We start from the raw sequence: 19,530 nt of genomic DNA, 5'->3' as shown, positions 1-19,530 counted from the left end.
CGCGTTTGCAAAACTCCTGCCACGGTTTATGGTCAAGAATGTCGATGTTTGTGTAAATTATATAACTGCAAATATAATGTTGCAGTCATTCCAAGAATGCATGTTACACATAAATATACACATTTGTCTGTAATCTCTCCTGCAAAGCAAAATCCTTTTGCCGCTCATCAGCTCGCCAAACGATATATTTTTTCATTTGAATGTTTTGTTGTGAGACCCATTACTTATTTTAACAGCAAATACAATTAGCAAAACATGCTAATGCAGAGCTTAGCTTGCTTGCTTCCCTTTTTTCAAAATAATGTGTTTCTTTGTAAATGCATTATTATGAAGGGCTGCAATAATATCTAAATTTGGGAACTTCTTGTCAGACAATTACTCATCTGGCAGGGGGGAATGCTAACTGTGGTTGTGTGAATTCCCCTCCTGCTCAGACTCTTAAAATTGTATTGGCTCTGTTTCAATCTCTAACACCATATTTGCTACTTCTCCATGTGCACGCCCTTTAAACCGTTTCAGAATCCGGCATGTTCTGGCCGATGAAGCTATCTGGTCGATAATTTTTTTACGTCCGGGTTTCCAAAAAAGCAAAAACTTCCGCAAAGGATGCGCTGATGTTTTCTAGCTCAACGGAAAGATTGGGAGTTCCTAACTTCTACTTCTAGGTCCTAGAAGGAATTAAAGACGGCGAACCTCGATTGATTTCTGGGTCAGCAGCAAGGAAAGGAAAACAAAAGTGGAGAGAAAATAAGCGATGGAAATGAGCCCATAAAGGAATTCAGGAAAGGGGAGGGGGAAAACTTTTTTGCAGTACTGTCACCAGCATTACTTTGAATATACTCACTTCCCCGATCATTGCCGGCGTTGTAAACATTTGCATTGTTTTGTATTAATGGTTTTTCCAGTGGTGCCGTTTTATAAACTGCACTTAAAGAGTGCCAACCAAAAAGCTCTGCTTGGCGGTGCCGTTACACAATTTTCAAACCCCCCCCCTCCTCCTCCTCCCGTCTTTCTGAGTTTTAATGGCTGGCTCCGGCACACCAGTGGAAATGGGCTGGTGGAAAATCGCTGCGTTGAAAAAGCGGGGAGTGTGCGGTCGAGCGCGCGTGCGGCTCTCATGCGTGCGCGTCTCTTCACGAGATGTTTTCGGAGACCTATGGTGGCACGCTCGGTGGTTCAGGGCCAAGTTTCGGGGTCTGAATTCCGAATGGAAATTAAGGCACGTTGCAGGCAGCAAAGGTATTTTTTTTCCCTCGCGGCTCTGCGCTTCACGAGCGTTAACGGGGTTGTGTAACGTGCAGAGTGAAGTTATCATTATATCACCCAGGATGCCTGCTAAGCTGAATAAATAAATAGCCTTCCAGCTGCAGCTTGCGGGCAGGTCAGCAGTTCGCCCCGGTGGTCTGCATTGGATGGCTGCCCTCACACACGCACCATACTGTGGGATACTGGAATTGCCAGCCAGACGACTACTCCCTGCCCCCCCCCCCCCCCACCACCAACCAGAGCGGGGCAGGGGGGTGCTGACACGGCCTGTTTCTCATGGCCTTGCCATTACTGTGATGCCAAGAACTACAAAAGCATTGAAACAGCTTCTGCCCTGAGTTTTTTCCCCATTTATAGAAGAATACTTGACCACATTATCCATGTTGGGTATAGAATTCAGAGAGGTTTTTTTTTGTCTTTTGTAAGCAGATTAAGTAGAGGACTTGGAATAGGTTTGTGAGGGAAATGTATGTTTGACGATATCATATCTGCAGTTCATGTGGTAGCCGACCGTGGAATTTCCGAGCGGTCGAGTGCGGACTCTTGTGTTTACCGCGCGTATGTCCTCTCTTATCACAGACAGCCTGAGGTTTGACTACCGCGAGAGGCCCGGTGTGACCAGCGCGCAGCCCGCGCGGGGCGGGCGGTCGGGGGTGGAGCTCCAGGAGTTGATGGACACGCTGCAGCGCCGGAAGCTGGCGTTGGAGACCACCCTGCGGGCCAACGGCGGCTGCGGGCCCTCCTACCTCAGCATGTCTCAGTCGCCCCCCGTCAGCCCCAACCCCCTGTGCTCCGCGCCCGGCCACCCGGAGCAGAGCTGGAGGCACTCCGGCGGGGACCGCCCGCCCGCGTCCCACAAGCTGTCCTCCTACCTGCCCCCCTCGCCCCGGCAGGGTGCCGCCGACGCCCGGCAGAGGGACCGGGACCGGGACCGCCCCCTCAGCCCCGCCCACGCGGCGTACGCGCGCTCCGGCTCGCGGCACTGGTCCCAGGACAGCCTGTTCCTGTCGGCGCTGGCCGACGGGCGGCGGCTCCCGGGCGGCGGCTCCCTGCTCTCCATGTGGAGCGGCTCGGCCTCCGCGAGCGACGCTCTCCCGCCGGCGCCCCGGGGCCCGGCCAGCATGCCCTCCAGCCCCCGGCTGGCCCGGAGGTACCTCTTCCAGGAGTCGGGGCGCGGGGGCCGCGACGGGGACGAGGCCCTGGACCCGGGGCCCCGGCAGAGGAAGTACTCGGCGGGGTCCCTCACCGGCATGGGCGCCTACAGCCGCTCGCTCCCCCGCCTGTACCGCACGGCCGACGGCCAGCCCTTCTCCCTGCCCCCCCACCGCTCCCCGGCCGGCCACGGCGGGGAGGCGGCGTCCGCCCCCAAACCCCGGCGGAGCCTGCCCGCCCACGAGCGGCCGCCGGACGTCACGGTGCCCGCCAGCGTGCCCTCCAGCCCCCGGGCCGCGGCCAGGGCCGGCCTGCTCTGCTCGGGGCTGCACGCCGACCTGGAGCGCGGGGGCCTGCGTAGCCCCTCGCCCTGCCTGGACCTGGGCCTGGGCCTGGGCCTCGGGGAGAGGAGGCTGTCGTTCGGGAAGGCCGGCGTGGGGCCGGGCGGCCTCCGGGAGCGCCGCGGGAGCATCAGCTCCCTGAGCGGGAAGGAGGAGCTGAGGGACTACCACCAGCACCAGCGGGACGAGAGGCTGCGCGAGCAGGAGGTGGAGAGGCTGGTGAGGACACACGCGCTTCGTTTTCTTCCCCCTTTCCTTCCTTTCCTCTCCCTCCCCCTCCCCGTTTCTTCACTTTCCCTTTCAGCCTGGCGACCGGAGGAGTCCCGCTCCGGGTCAGAGCCCATCCCACTGTACTGTCTCTGCGTGTGAGAGAGAGTGAGAGAGTGAGAGAGCGTGAGAGAGTGTGTGAGTGTGAGAGTGAATGAGTGAGTCTGCCCGCTGTAGCCCTGTGTTGTAGTTGTTGACTTGCGGTGAGGTGGATTTGTGTCACAACCGGTCATTAGTGGTTCCAGAACCACCCCTGAAACGTTCACCAGTTGCTTGGCCCGCAGAGTTGTGAATGAAAGAAGCTCTGTGAGATCTGAGGTCAACTGCAATGCCTCATGGGCCATAGCCAGCGGCTACCGTTGGCTGTTTCAAAGTGAGCATGCAAGCTGTGTCTGTGGGAATGAGCTAAGTGCTTCACATCTGTGGTGAGGGCTGCAGAGGCAGGTATCTATCCTGCCCCTGTGGGAGAAGTGCTTCACATAGGTATCTGTCCTGCCCAGTCTCCCCCTGTGGGAGAAGTGCTTCACATAGGTATCTGTCCTGCCCCTGTGGGAGAAGTGCTTCACATAGGTATCTGTCCTGCCCAGTCTCCCCCTGTGGGAGAAGCACTGCTCCACGCCTCCATTTGCAAAAGCTCTGGTTACGTTTGCTCTTTTGATGTCTTATCAAGCTTGTGACGCTGATGACTTCCAAGGCCGTCCTCAGCCGTGGCACTTTTACACAAACCTGTTCTTTTGGCTCAAGTCCAGACCAAAAACCCAAAACCCAGAACCACCCATTCAGAGCACTTTACAGCTTGGCACGAGCCCTGAGAACCCCAGTGAAAATAAGTACTAACTGACCGCAGGTGTACAATCAAGCGTGTCGGGAATCGCTTGATGTGGGTTATGTTTATAATGGCATGCCCAGAGCTACCGGACCAAGCATATCACCACATTCTCTTGGCAGGTAAATATAGGTACATGCTTTGGGTTCGTTGGTATGTAATCCCATGCTTTGTGCTATAGTAGCTGGTATAAATGAACGTGCTGCCTGGCAGAATGCCTAATTTTTTAAAATAAAAATATCTTTAATGCCCACTGCAGATAAAAGGATAACGATGGTAGGGGCATCCATGTCCAGGCAAAATGAATTCGTCGACAGTTCTCCTGTCTAAATTCATTACTGATGAGGTCTGGTTTCAGCATCCTGTCCCCACAAACCTTGGCCTTGGTCTGACTTTTCTGCTTTTCCAGTGACTTAATTCCACGTGGGTGGCCACCGACCGGTCTTTTGGGTGTTTTCTCCAACGTTCTTCCACCTTCTGTGATGTGGTCGTGGGTTGAAATTCATTCTTTTGCAAGATGAGTCGCTGAGTGGTTAAGTTTGCTGGGTGAAAATCGATGGCTCACTTGGTCTTTTTAAACATTCTGTTTTTGTCTGAAGTAAGGTTGATTTATTTAGATTTTTGCAAGGAATGGTAAATCCGGGTTTGTACTTTCATGTCATGTGTCGATCTTGGAGTAAGAGACCCAGTGCATTCCTCGGACAGCTGGACTCCTTTAGTGTTTTTACCCCTAACTTTGTTTTGGCTCTGCGCCACCGCTCTGCATTCTTCACTCAGATTCTTCCATCTCTACACCACAGTCTCTCTATCACTGCTGCCTTGCTTCATCTCTACACCACAGTCTCTCCTTCACTGCTGCCTTGCTTCATCTCTACACCACAGTCTCTCCTTCACTGCTGCCTTGCTTCATCTCTACACCACAGTCTCTCCTTCACTGCTGCCTTGCTTCATCTCTACACCACAGTCTCTCTATCACTGCTGCCTTGCTTCATCTCTACACCACAGTCTCTCTATCACTGCTGCCTTGCTTCATCTCTACACCACAGTCTCTCTATCACTGCTGCCTTGCTTCATCTCTACACCACAGTCTCTCCTTCACTGCTGCCTTGCTTCATCTCTACACCACAGTCTCTCCTTCACTGCTGCCTTGCTTCATCTCTACACCACAGTCTCTCTATCACTGCTGCCTTGCTTCATCTCTACACCACAGTCTCCCCATCACTGCTGCCTTGCTTCATCTCTACACCGCAGTCTCTCTATCACTGCTGCCTTGCTTCATCTCTGCACCACAGTCTCTCCTTCACTGCTGCCTTGCTTCATCTCTACACCACAGTCTCTCCTTCACTGCTGCCTTGCTTCATCTCTACACCACAGTCTCTCTATCACTGCTGCCTTGCTTCATCTCTACACCACAGTCTCCCCATCACTGCTGCCTTGCTTCATCTCTACACCGCAGTCTCTCTATCACTGCTGCCTTGCTTCATCTCTACACCACAGTCTCTCTATCACTGCTGCCTTGCTTCATCTCTACACCACAGTCTCTCTATCACTGCTGCCTTGCTTCATCTCTACACCACAGTCTCTCCTTCACTGCTGCCTTGCTTCATCTCTGCAGCACAGTCTCTCCATCACTGCTGCCATGCTTCTCTCCACCCCAATCCAACCATCTCTGCAGCCCAAATCCTGCTGTCTCTACACTGGAAACCTTCCCCCTGTCCCTGTCAACCCTCATCTCTGTGCCAGGGCCACTTTAAAGACTTCATTAGAAACTGCCAAGCTGTAAAAAAAAAAAAAAAAAAGGGCTTCAAAGTGTCTAACCTTGCAGCAATATTTTATTAACTGAAGTTAATTTAAATTTTACTGCAGTTGTGTAACGTGGTGTGAATTATTTAACCATAAATGACTTGTGCAGATTCATGCAGTGGAAACATTCATATGAAATGGCAGCCGACAACATCCCAGTTGCAGACTCATGAGCCTTGTGTATTTATTGGTCCGTTTGCATCTGTTTGAATGGAGATGCCTTCTCTGGCTTTTTCCAGTGGTTTTGTTACTGAATCTCTAAAATCAGCCAAATGTGTTTTTGTTGTGTTTGTTTCCTATCGTACAGTCAGCCATCAGGATTTTTGAACACTGCAGCAAGCTACAATTAACTAATTAACTCATGAACTGCTTTTCAATTTCATTATAAGACATTTGTTGCTTCTCTAAAATCATTGTAGATTAGTTTGCCAACTGAATATAATTGTTTGTACTGTTATACCAAGGCTAGAAGTCCCTCTCATCCATGGAGCTATATTCAAATCAAACATATGTATTTAGCAGGGAATTTGCCTCTTTGCTCTTTCTATGCCACCTGAATAGACGTTGTATGATACCGGTGATTTTCTCTTTATATAGACCGATGGGGCTTCTGTTGGAGGAGATGTTACAGGTGTCTTGTGTTTGCGTGTTTCAGGAGCGCCAGCGCCTGGAGACCATCCTCAGCCTGTGCTCGGAGCTGGGCCGGTCCGAGCGGGAGCCGGCCGGGTCCACCGTGGCGGACCTGCAGAACATCAACAAGGAGCTGGAGAAGCTCCAGGTGTCCGACGACGAGTCGGTGTTCTCGGAGGCCGCGGGCGCCGCCCCGGAGAACGGCTACGAGCCCAAGTGGCAGGTCCGGCAGCGGCGGCACAGCGGGCACCGAGAGGCCCGGGCGCCGTCGCCCTCCGTCAGCCTCAGGGCCGCCGCCCCGTCGCCCTCCCCGCGCCATCTCAGGACACAGGTGACCGCTACCTGCCTTTCGGCTCATCAGCGGGCCCGTGGGCTCAGTGAGACCTCTACAGTTGAGTGAGGTGCGCTTTGTTAGGGTTGGAGTGAAAATCTGCAGGATGGTAGGTCTCCGGGAACAGGGTTAGGCAGCCTTGCTCTAGCTGTTGAATGAGGTGTGCTTTGTTAGGGTTGGAGTGAAAATCTGCAGGATGGTAGATCTCCAGGAACAGGGTTGGGCAGCCCTGCTCTAGCTGTTGAATGAGGTGTGCTTTGTTAGGGTTGGAGTGAAAATCTACAGGATGGTAGATCTCCCGGAACAGGGTTGGGCAGCCTTGCTCTAGCTGTTGAATGAGGTGTGCTTTGTTGGGGTTGGAGTGAAAACCTGTGGGACAGTAGACCTCCGGGAACAGGGTTGGGCAGCCTTGCTCTAGCTGTTGAATGAGGTGTGCTTTGTTAGGTTTGGAGTGAAAACCTATGGGACAGTAGATCTCCGGGAACAGGGTTAGGCAGCCTTGCTCTAACTGTTGAATGAGGTGTGCTTTGTTAGGGTTGGAGTGAAAACCTATGGGACAGTAGACCTCCGGGAACAGGGTTTGGCAGCCCTAGTATTGACGGCACAACCGGTTCCTTCGTAGTCCTCTTCTTCACGGCCCTAGGTGGCACTTTCAGACTGCTCCACAGAGGAGGATAAATGCAGATGTGTTGAGTTATAGAAGGTATCTGTTGCAATTATGATCATTACATTACATTACATGGCATTTATGGCATTTATCCAGAGCGATGTACAACAAAGTGCAAATCAAACACAAGAACAAGTGCAGAGGACCTGAGAGGACAGTACAGTTCCGAGTCCTAGTGTAAACATACAGAAAATCAGAACCCTTGATCAAGCTCGTAATAATCTTTGTAAATGGTAAATGGTAAATGGTTGCCATTTATTATATAGCGCCTTTATCCAAAGCGCTGTACAATTGATGCTTCTCATTCACCCATTCATACTCAAACTCACACACCGACGGCGATTGACTGCCATGCAAGGCGCCGACCAGCTCGCCAGGAGCATTTGGGGGTTAGGTGTCTTGCTCAGGGACATTTCGACACAGCCCGGGCGGGGGATCGAACCGGCAACCCTACGACTGCCAGACGACTGCTCTTACTGCCTGAGCCAATGAGACGACTGCTCTTACTGCCTGAGCCAATGAGACGACTGCTCTTACCGCCAGAGCCATGTCGCCTATGTTCCAAAGGCAACTTGCGGTATATGCTCCGCTCTCTCCCATCTGTGTTTCTCTGTGGAGAGAGTTTTGGTCTCTCTGCCCCCCCCTTGTCTCAGTCCTCTCCTTTCCCCCTGTCCCCATGAGACTTTCCTCCTTTAAACCAAGAGGACTAACTAGTCCGTGGTTCTGGGGAGATGCGAGGGGAGAGGGGATGTTGGAGCGATTCAGGTGCCGGTTCTGTGGTTTTGTTTGACTGTGCTGGACAATGCATTCTCTTGGTGGTGTGTACTTAGTGTGCAGTAGTAACCAAGCAAAGCCGGAAGAGGCCAGTGATGGCCTACCATGAAAACAGTAAACATCCAAAACATCTGTTTATATGATGAGGTTACCAGCAGGACTTGGTTTTGGGGTGGGGGTGGGGGGCTGTGACCACACACACAACAGCCCCCCACCCCCCCAAAAGGGTGCTGTTGCTTGACACACCCAGACTGCAGAGTGCTGTTACTCTCGTTGTCAAACCCCTGTGATTGAGGGCCGGGGGGCACGTGAGGTCTGAGGTCTTTTTCCTTTCAAGGAGTTGTTTATCCTTTTCCCCTGTGGTGGCTCTCACTGTTTACACTCCATTGTCCTTCAGGCAACGCGCTCACAGACGTATAAATAGTGTTTGTGCTGAGGTCTACTCCGGTCTTCCTCTCAGGTCAAACTCCCGTCTCGGTTACAGTTAAAAACTGACACGATTGGCTCAGATTTCAGGCTCGTTCGCTCAGTGGTGCGTCGCCGGGAGAAACAGCCTGAAATAGTGCTGCACCTGGAACTCAGAAGAAAATGGAAGACTACGCAACTTCGGAATGGGAAGGAAATGACTCAATTCCCATCAGGAGCTCTGTGTGCGTGTGTGTGTGTGTGTGTATGTTACCGTGTGTGTGTGACTGTGTGTGTGACTGTGTCTGTCTGTCTGTCTGTGTGTGTGTGTGACCGTGTCTGTGTGTGACCGTGTCTGTGTGTGTGACCATGTCTGTGTGTGTGAGACCATGTGACCGTGTGTGTGTGCATGTGCGTCTGTCTGTGTGTGTGACTGTGTATGTGACTGTGACTGTGTCTGTGTGACTGTGACTGTGCGTGTGTGTGACCGTGTGACCGAGTGTGTGTGCCCGTGTGACCGAGTGTGTGTGCGTGTGCGTCTGTGGGTATGTGACTGTGTCTGTGTGTGTGACCGTGTCTGTGTGTGTGTCTGTGTCTGTGTGTGTGTGACCGTGTGTGACCGTGTGTGTGAGTGAGCAAGCGCGCATGTGTGTGAATGCGGAAATGCCTCCAGGCAGTACTTCAGTTGAGCTGGGCAGCAGTTTTACAGACCTCTCTACTAGGGCTGCTCAAGCCTTTCTGTCCATCACTAGCCTTGAGAATGATTCATGCTAGTTATTGCAGACTGAATCAATGTTTCACAGTGAGTGGGTCGTAAACTTCTCTCGCTTGTGCCGTCTGTAAAGAGGAGGCCATTGTGAGCCTCCGTCTCCCACGGTGTTTATAAGATCTGTGGCAGTGTCCAGGCTGCCCCACCCCCACCCATAGCGTCTGCATTCCAAGGACCTGACGCTAATGCATCAATGAGTTCACTTCACAGTTGCCTGAAGAGTAACTAAACGTCTGCCTTTAAAATTCTCATAAATCAGCTGATTATTTGTCTGGAGTGAAAGCAGATTCAGTGTGATGCTGTGTGTGGTGTGTGGACAGACATTCTCCATCTGCAGTGTGTAATTAAGGTTAGATGTACGCTGGTTCATTGGATTTGTGCTAGGAGAACGTGCAGTATTGATGTACATTAGATATGCGCATTGAGGAATTCGATATGTTCCATGTGAATGGGCTATTGGGATGTATGTTAGGCATGTAGTGTTTTGTGCTGTGTGGACATAATGTATAATATTATGTAATATTGCATCATGCATTTCTGCTGAGTACAAATGCATGAGAATTATGCAGTGTGAAAATGTTAGGCCTTCATGGGTGTATAATGTACTGTACGGTTGGGTGCCCAGTTGAAGGTTACATGTCAAAAGTCTGTGGGGCCTGAGATGAGATCTTGAAATTGGACCCAAAACAATAATAATAGTAAAATAAATATATCAAAATGATACATAAAAAACATCACTAGAGGGCCTCTTAACCATGCCAGGGCCATGGCTACATGACCTAATGGATGGGGCAGCCCTGGAGCAAGTCTATATATTTGCTCCATCCCTCTAAAGATGCTTGTCGAGTGATGATGCCAATGTCATCCGCAGGTGCCTGAAGTATCGGATGATGGGCAGTTGAAGCAGGAGGTTTCCCGCATTGAGGAAGAAAGGATCCAGGTGCTGAACAACATGGAGGAGCTAGAACAAAAGATCAAAGACCTGGACAACCAGATGGAGGAGTCCATCCGTGAGGTATTGTGTGTGTGTGTGTGTGTGTGTGTGTGTGTGTGTGTGTGTGTTTTCCACATTGGCCTCCCTCTCTTGCTAGGTGCCTGAGTACTTTTCAGTCCAAGTTTCTGCAGAAAAAAAAAAAAAAAGACATCCTAGTCTAGACTTCCTCTATTGGGTCAAAATTTATTTTGTGCAATTTCCTCCAATTATCATCGACAAACGATGGGCTGTCGCCGTCGCCAGTGTGGTGGTGAGAACTGCCACATCTGGAGCGAGGCAAACAGCAGCGCTCATTGTTCGTTTTTGAGGGTGAGCGCTAAGTCCTGGGAATCCCTCCCGGGTCCGCCCTCTTTGATCACGCTGTCCAGCTGGCCACACTCAGGGCGACGTGTGTCACTGTTTACACCGCAGGCCTGCTGACGTCAGCACCTCACTGCAGTCCCACACTGACCCTCTGGGCGCCTCACTGCTGCGGCAGCTTCCACTTGACTGAAGGCTCCAGCGCACTTGACTGAAGTTGTATTTTAATTCCAGCTTCTTCCCGGTGTTGCTTTATGGAATTGATTTGTGTGTAGCGGCGGCCTGTAGCGTAGTGGTTAAGCTACATGACTGGGACCCGACAAGATCGGTGGTTGGGTCCCCGGTGTAGCCACAGTAAGATCCGCAGAGCCGCTGGGCCCTTGAGCAAGGCCCCTTAACCCTGCATTGCTCCAGGGGAAGGATTGTCTCTTCATCATTCATTCAGTCATTCATTATCCTAACCCACTTATCCTGAACAGGGTCGCAGGGGGGCTGGAGCCTATCCCAGCATACATTGGGCGAAAGGCAGGAATACACCCTGGACAGGTCGCCAGTCCATCGCAGGGCACACACACCATTCACTCACACACTCATACCCACGGGCAATTTAGACTCTCCAATCAGCCTCACCTGCATGTCTTTGGACTGTGGGAGGAAACCGGAGTACCCGGGGAGAACATGCAAACTCCACACAGAGAGGCCCCGGCCAACCGGGACTCGAACCCAAGACCTCCTTGCTGCGAGGCGGAGGATTGTCTCTTGCTTAGTCTAATTAACTGTACGTCGCTCTAGAGAAAAGTGTCTGCCAAATGTCATGTAATGAAAGTAACGTAACGTAACGTATTATTGCTGCCATGCTGACGTAACCTTCCTCCCCGCCCCAGATGGAGGTTGAGCGTGCGCTGCTGGAAGGAGAGCAGGACGCCGAGATGGCCCAGTTGCAGCAGGAGAAGGAGGTCCTTGACCAGCTGAAGGAGAGGATGACCGACATGGAGAAGAATGTGCAAGAGAAAAAGTCCCAGGTCACTATAGCTGCAATTTGCCAATTTCTCCTCCCACACAGAGACCAATATGCAGCAATATCACTGCAACAGCTGTTTGCTGGGCTCGGCTTTGGCTCCCCGGGCCCCAAGAGCAGTTCCTTCCATTGGTCGGACTCCGTAGGTCTCCTTCAGTTTCTATTTTGGTGTATTTTCTATCTGGTGGATTCTGAAAGAGACCTTTGCACCACTGCTTGGCTGTGCTTGTTGGTGAAAGCATGGGTTTGTTTTTTGTTTTTTTGCCGTATTCCGATGAGGCATGGTTCCCATTGCAGGTCAGCGGGTGTTAGATTCTATGAGAATTTGGAATTTGGAAGTTGAGGGCTGGGTGTACGCAGAATGGATTTAACGTTCAGAAACGCAGAAGGAGTTTCTCTACTTTCCTCCTCTTCCTCGTCATTGCCCCCCGCTCCTTGCTCTTCCTCACTAACCGTTGCCCCCGGGCTTGCTCTCGCACTAAACGGTCTGCTCTCCTGTGTCTGTGTTCTCTGTGTGTCCGCCGTGCTCTGTAGGAGAAAGCACAGCTGGATGCTGAAAGGGAAAAGGTAGAGAGGCTGGCAGAGCAGGTCTCTGAGCAGAAGACCCAGCTGGACAACTGTCCCGAGGCCCTCAAGGAGCAGCTCCAGCAGCAACTGTCCAGGGTCAGTGGCCCCAGGCCCCTCTTCTGCTTCCTCTTCCTTTTCCTGTAGCTGTTCTACCTGTGCGCGTATACTGTCAGTCGCTTAAATCTCTTCCTCTTCCTGTAGCCGTCCTACCTGTGCGCGTATACTGTCAGTGGCTTAAATCTCTTCCTCTTCCTGTAGCTGTTCTACCTGTGCGCGTATACTGTCTGTGGCTTAAATCTCTTCCTCTTCCTGTAGCCGTCCTACCTGTGCGCTTATACTTTCAGTTGCTTATATCTCTTCCTGTAGCTGTCCCTACAAGTGTACTTATACTGTCAATGGCTCTAGCTATGTTCCTCCTCTGTTTTTCACTGCCCATGAATCCATCCTCTGAGGGTCAGAAACTCCAAGCTGCCTTTCTTTAGTGGACTTTTTTATTAATTAAGGGAGTGTATTGTAATACAATATCTTTGTATTTGATTATTTGATTGTACTGTACTTTTTTGTTTACTGTACGTGACCATTTATTTTTGTCTGCCTTTCTTTATTTTTTCGTACCCATGCCTTTGTTTTCTACACGAAGGGAATCATGGAAAAAATGGTGATTCTATATTATCCCGTTTCAGATCTATCACGTACATGACCTGGAAAAGATATTCTGCTGATCGGCAGTTGGGTTTAAAGGTTACTGCTGTTGTGTTTGTGATGTGGCCCACTGATGCCCTGCTGTTGTGTTTGCGATGTGGGACACTAATGTCCTGTTGTTGTGTTTGTGATGTGGGACACTAATGTCCTGGTGTTGTGTTGTTGTGTTTGTGATGTGGCACAGTGATGCCCTGCTGTTGTGTTTGCGATGTGGGACACTAATGTCCTGTTGTTGTGTTTGTGATGTGGCACAGTGATGCCCTGCTGTTGTGTTTGCGATGTGGGACACTAATGTCCTGTTGTTGTGTTTGTGATGTGGGACACTAATGTCCTGGTGTTGTGTTTGTGATGTGGCACAGTGATGCCCTGTTGTTGTGTTGGTGATGTGGGACACTAATGCCCTGTTGCTGTGTTTGTGAAGTGGCTCACTGGTGCCCTGTTGCTTAGTTTTTTTTGTTTTTTGTGAGTCTGTGTTTGGCCCAGTGTACACCAGTCAATTAATTGGCAACACATTGTATCAACCCTCACAAAATGATTTTTTAAAATGATTTTTGTGTTTTCCTTAAATTCCTAATGCCAATGGCAGATATATTCACCATTACATATTTCCGAATATGCATTGGAACTTTTGGTATTTTTATTTTATTTTGGATAAGTATTGTCCACAGAAAGAGATTTAATCCCTTAATCCTCTGCCTTATCATTCATCCAAATGCTTTTGGAAAATGTTTCCACAAAGAAAAAAAAAAAAGAACTGAAATGTACACAAAGATGAAGCAAATGTGTAACCATTGTGTGTTCAGTTTCTATGTGTTGACTTCCCAGTGCACCCCACCACACCTCCCAGGCCCCGCCCACAGATATTTCCCATCTGTGATTGGCTCAAGGATTCTAGATGGAAGTTCTGGATTCTACACCTATAGTTGCTTTGTTTTTCATTGCTGTCCCTGTTCCTGACAGCCATCATGTCAATACTTACTGGTTTAGTGTACACTATGCTATATTTAATTGCTGTGTGTTTGGTTGTGTTTTGATGTGTTTTTGTGCCAACCAATTTCACCTCGCTTAACTGGTCAAACTGTTTATATTTAAAAACATTCTCTGAAATCGATTAATTATAGCTGAAATGACTCATTACAGCTGAGAATAATGTACCCATACACTACACCCATGTCCATTCTTTATAGTCAAGCAATATATTCCTGCATGTGCATATTATAAAAAATGGTTATCCTTAAAGTGAGGCTGGAAAAAAAAAATCTACATGCATTCCATGTATTGCTGAACGGAATAAACAAAACCGTTTCAATCGTAGCAGGCCGATGATGTAGCGCACTGTCTGTGGTCGTGTCTAACCAGGACCAGGCCTGGTCTGACCCAAGCATGTGCCCCCCCCCAGGACGCAGACACTCTGGAGGTGGAGAAGAAGCGGTTTGAGGATCTGGAGTTCCAGCAGCTGGAGCAGGAGAGCCACCAGGACGAGGAGAAGGAGACGTCCATGCAGCAGCTCCTCAAGGAGATCGCCGAGTACCAGCGCAGCACGGTCACGCGAAAGGTAACCCCACCGCCACCTGGCCACACAAGTTATCGTATATCATAAGTTATCGTCTTCGTATTTGTGTTTTCTTCAGTGTAGGGTGTGTGTAGGGTGTGTGTAGGGTGTGTGTAGGGTGTTTGTACGTGTGTGTGTAAGGATTAGCAAAAGCACAATCGTTCCTTAAAACAAAAATAGCTCATTTAAACTTTCTTCATGCATGCATTCTGAGCCTGTGTGTTTGTACAGGTGCATCTAAAAAAAATTATTATATCGTGGAAAAGTTTTTTTTCTGGAATTGAATTCAAAAAGTCAAACTTTCATATATTCTAGATTCATTACACGTAAAGTGAAATATTTTGGTTTAAAAAAAATCCAGTATCTCAAAATGTTAGAATATTACATAGGGCAGGGGTTATGATACAGAAATGTCGACCTTCTGAAAAGTATGTTCATTTATGCACTCAATACTTTTCTAGATATTAAGATTTTTTGAGGTGCACCTGTATGCATGTGTCTCACAGTGCTTCTGTCCTATCCCCCTAGGAGAGACTCATGACCCTAAAGAAACAATCCACCCAGATCAGCCAGCAAGGCCAGCGGGAGAAGGACAGCTTCCTGAAGGAGAGGAGCAACCTGCTGATGATGCTGCAACGGGTATGAGGGCAAAAACACTGAACCAGGCGCTGCTGGGAAATGGAGTTTACACCAGGCGCTGCTGGGAAATGGAGTTTACAGCACAGTCATCTCTGAAAGCACACCTCTAAGCCAGGGATTTTAAACGCTCATCCTGGAGGGTGGAAAATGTCGGAAGGGCATTGTGCTTTCCTTTCAGTCAGGCCAGCTGAGGCCTTGAGAATGAAGTGTGTGAACTCTGTAGGCCATGGGTGTCAAACTCCGGTCCTGGAGGGCCGCAGCGTCTGCTCGTATTTGGTTTGCGTCAGCACGAGAGATGCAAGTCTTTCATTGGCTAAAGAGTCCACACACCTTGTTCTCAAGGCCTTAATTGGCTGCAGATTGAAAGGAAACCACAAACACCTGCTGTCACTGCGGCCCTCCAGGACTGGAGTTTGACACCCCTGCTCTGGGCTATTAACTTATTTAAAAAATCACTGGGGCTAAAACGCACAGAAAGCAGCAAACCCTGTGGCCCTCTGGGACATGTGTCCTCAGCCCATTCCCCTGGGCTTTATGGCTCACAAGGCATGTCCAGGCTTCTTGATTGGGCAGGTCTCTGCCTTGCAGGAGAAGGAGAGCCTGGAGTCTCTGGAAAAGAAGTACACAAACCTCACTGGGGGTCAAAGCTTCCCCATCAACCCCATCAGCATGAAAGAGGTACGACCACAGTCTTACACAAGCTCAGGTCGATAATTACATTACATTACATTACATTATTGGCATTAGGCAGATGCTCTTATCCAGAGCGACGTACAGTTGATTAGACTAAGCAGGAAACAATCCTCCCCTGGAGCAATGCAGGGTTAAGGGCCTTGCTCAAGGGCCCAACGGCTGTGCGGATCTTATTGTGGCTAGACCGGGATTAGAACCACCGACCTTGCAGGTCCCAGTCATTTACCTTAACCACTACACTACAGGCCCACTCACATGATACGATCGTTCTTCATGCTGTATTGGTTGCATGAGTCGTGTGAGTGAGTGTGTGGGCTTTGGATATGTGTGCGGTATGTGAGTGAATGTGTGAGGGAGAAAGAGACATGGATTACTTTTAATTTGGTTTACCCTGCAGCACTTCCGAACGCTGGAGGAAAGGAGGAGGTCGGGGAAGGAGGAGGGGTCCCAGCTCAGTGACACGCTGCCTCGCAAGAAGATCCAGCCTTCCGCCTCGCCCCATTTCAGCAACGCCACCCTGGGTCGCAGCATGAGCCCCAAGGTAAGGGCCGGACGAGAAGGGGCTGAAACGGAGGCGCAAAGATTCAGCCGTTTCACTTCACCACATTTCAGCTCAGTGCGCGGACGTGCAAATTCACTTCCAGTACGGCGGCCAGCACAGAGAGAACTTTTCACCTTCGCACCTGCAGAAAAATGTGACCGGATGCTGTTGGCATCTGTGATTTAGTTCTGCTTGTATATAATACATTGTGCTAATGCCATGGCACTTTTCCCAAACCCGTTTCAACCGGTTTAGCCCATTCTAAAGTGATATTATACATTAGCTGTTAATAAACTAGTTTAGTAAAAAAAAAAAAAAAACGTATTACAGCAAAACTGACCTATGATAGCTATTGTTTTAATTCAGAATAAACAGTCTTCTTAATACAATATGAAGTTCCCTCCCGGATTGGTGGGGTCATTTGTGTAAAATCTGCGGCAGAAATCTGCCCAGTTTACAGTGCCGCTGGCCAGCCGCCATTTTCAGTCACATGTGTTTAATTATGCAGTCACAGCTTGCAACAGCCGCCATCCAAGCCCGAACAAAAGGCAGCCCCACCCCCTTAATCACAGCTCATAAACAACCAGGGATCATGAAACAAACTGATTTGCATTCAGTGTGCTGGTAGTGGAAAGGTAGCCAACCTAGCCTTAGTTTTGCAGTCTGACCGACAAATTTATTTTGGAATCTTTCGAATGAGAATGAAGTTTCAGGCCGTTGGAAAAAAAAGAAGGGATATCACGTCCCAAAAACGTTTCCGTGAAGAATGCATGTGGTGTTGGTCAGCTTTTGCTTGTCTGTTTCCACTGCCAGGCACATGTTATTTTTTTTGCAAACTGACAGGAAGTCTCTTCCGAACACCACATGAGAAATAGTTTTGTGGACGTTTTTATGTCTGTTCTTCAAAGCGTAGTGGTTAAGGTACATAACTGTGACCCACAAGGTCGGTGGGTCGATCCCCGGTGTAGTCACAATAAGATCTGCACAGCCGTTGGGCCCTTGACCTTAACCCTACATAGCTCCAGGGGAGGATTGTCTCCTGCTTAGTCTATATAGTCTATTTAGACCGTAATGGCACTTATGTATAGATATCGTTACTATCGTTAGGTATTGTTGTTTTTATTGGCTGTTGTTGTATTCTAGCTGCCAACAGTGGTATGCTAGATTGAAAGCTGATTGTACTCTTCAAGGGTTCTGAATTTCTGTATGTTTACACTAGGACTCGGAACTGTACTGTCCTCTCAGGTCTACTTTTGCACTTGTTCTTGTGATTGATTTGCACTTTGTTGTACGTCGCTCTGGATAAGAGCGTCTGCTAAATGCCACGTAATGTAATGTAATGTAGTCTAATCAACTGTAAGTCGCTTTGGTAAAAGCGTCAGCCAAATGACATGTAATAATGTAATGGGTGTATTCTTCACCCAGGTGCACATACCCCTGTCCCAGAGCTCCAGCTGTGGAAGTGTACTGCCCCGTGCCCTCACTATATCCCCCAAGGACCTGGACCACCGTCACCTGCACAAGGGTGAGCCTCCACCGGGACTTAATGAGTCCATCCTTCCTTTTTATTTTATTTTATTTGCATTTGAACTCTCACATTTATCACAACGGGCGACATTGGCTCAGGCGGTAAGAGCAGTCATCTGGCAGTCGGAGGGTTGCCGGTTCGATCCCGCACTGGGCTGAGTCCAAGTGTCCCTGAGCAAGACACCTAACCCCTAAATGCTCCTGACAAGCTGGTTGGTGCCTTGCATGGCAGCCAAACGCCGTTGGTGTGTGAGTGTGAGTATGAATGGGTGAATGAGAAGCATCAATTGTACGGCGCTTTCAATAAATGCGCTGTATAAATGCAGGCATTTACCATTTACAATCTCAAGGCAGTCGGTGTTTAAATTGTGACATATTGGGTCACTCGTTCTGAAGAGAGGATTTCTGTACGTAGTCTGGGTTCTGTTGCTGTCATCATGCAACCCAACCCAGGCCTGGTGATGATTTCTCATCTTGATTTATGAGCCAAACCGATTCGGACTGACGTTAATCTTTTTCTTCTCTCAAACTAGCATTCTGTTTTTCCATACTTTTGTTGTGTTTTGTCAGTCCTTTACGTCAGCCCAAGTACTTTTTCCCCTGCATTTTTAATTGATGTTAAGCCTACTGGATGCCCATCGCATTTAAACGTATTTGCAGAATGAAGTGGCTGTGCTGAGACATGAAATGGTGCAATTTCACAGACACGACAACTACAGCATAAATGACTGCCCTTTTCATTTCAAACTTTATTCACTTACTTTCATACTGAAACAACAAGAGCTGTAGGCTACGGCATCGATAGTTAGTGTGTCTTTAGACAGAATTCAGTTTTTCTCATGTTGTCATTTTCTGCGCCTAAACTATTTTCTCCATTTTTCTCTCAACAAATTTAACGGTATGTTTGTTGTCAGATACTTTTTTTTAGATTTTCTTTTCTGGGTTGTTCCCCACAACATTTCACTGGGAAAAGGTTTCTTTACTCTGATTCCACTTGCATATAAAAGGCATGCCCTTTTGTTATCATTTACTGTGACAAGTGTCCCAAAATAATTAAGGCACAGCAAGAATATCAAGAGACTTGCTTGTTTGCCTTGAAATTCATACGTGGTAGGTATAGCCAGGCATCACAAACGCAGACAGAGCCCTGTAGCCTAGTCTAGGTCATCAGCTGGATACGGTCAGCTGTCACTGACCACTGTTGGTGGCTTTGAGTCAGCCAGGTTTCTTCAGGTTGCACGGGCATTGTCAAAGGTGTGCACACGCCCCTTCGTGCTCGTGCTTCCTCCTTTGGTTTGGTTGCCGTGGCGATGACACAGGCGAAGTTCTATTCGCCGATTCCAAATGAGACATAAATAAAGTTGGCTGTTGGCCTGGCCTAAGACTAAGACCAAAAGCTTGAAAATAATAGCGCCCACCCCCCCCCCCCCCAGCTTTGGCAGAACCCACGTTTCGTGGCAGGAAATGACAAGTTTGTATAAATTCCGAAACCCCAGCTTGAGTCACCAGATATTAGGTTACCAAAGGGACCTGTGTGAAGGTTTTCTGATGGCAGGCGGCCATTCAGTCTGGCAAAGCTTGTCATTTTGCTTGACATCTATCAGGCTTGAGGCAGTGCCCTTTGTTCAGCATGGAGCCACGGGGGGTTGAATGTTAAGGGCTTTTGGATGAGCTTATACTGAGGTCACCAGTCAAACAAAGGCTGATCCTTCTGCTTTATCTTCACCGAGAAATGTGTCCCTTAATTGTGCTGTGTGTGTGTGTGT

The 19,530-nt window shown here is 49.1% G+C and overlaps 1 protein-coding gene across 1 annotated transcript in view; it reads left to right on the top strand.

Moving 5' to 3' along the window:
* Positions 1 to 19,530, top strand: part of LOC133132639 (pleckstrin homology-like domain family B member 2) — a 47,236-nt gene that overhangs the window by 16,679 nt on the left and 11,027 nt on the right. The window contains exons 7-16 of the mRNA XM_061248208.1: positions 1,846 to 2,978; positions 6,311 to 6,616; positions 10,103 to 10,246; positions 11,410 to 11,547; positions 12,078 to 12,206; positions 14,212 to 14,367; positions 14,893 to 15,003; positions 15,592 to 15,681; positions 16,094 to 16,237; positions 17,663 to 17,762. Of these exons, the coding sequence (XP_061104192.1) occupies positions 1,846 to 2,978; positions 6,311 to 6,616; positions 10,103 to 10,246; positions 11,410 to 11,547; positions 12,078 to 12,206; positions 14,212 to 14,367; positions 14,893 to 15,003; positions 15,592 to 15,681; positions 16,094 to 16,237; positions 17,663 to 17,762 (2,451 nt within the window). The remainder of the gene's footprint in view (positions 1 to 1,845; positions 2,979 to 6,310; positions 6,617 to 10,102; positions 10,247 to 11,409; positions 11,548 to 12,077; positions 12,207 to 14,211; positions 14,368 to 14,892; positions 15,004 to 15,591; positions 15,682 to 16,093; positions 16,238 to 17,662; positions 17,763 to 19,530) is intronic.

The sequence above is a fragment of the Conger conger genome, chromosome 7 (assembly GCF_963514075.1).
Source record: "Conger conger chromosome 7, fConCon1.1, whole genome shotgun sequence".
Classification (NCBI taxonomy): Eukaryota; Metazoa; Chordata; class Actinopteri; order Anguilliformes; family Congridae; genus Conger; species Conger conger.
Note: the sequence above shows the minus strand (reverse complement) of the source record. Positions and strands in the feature narration are given on the sequence as shown.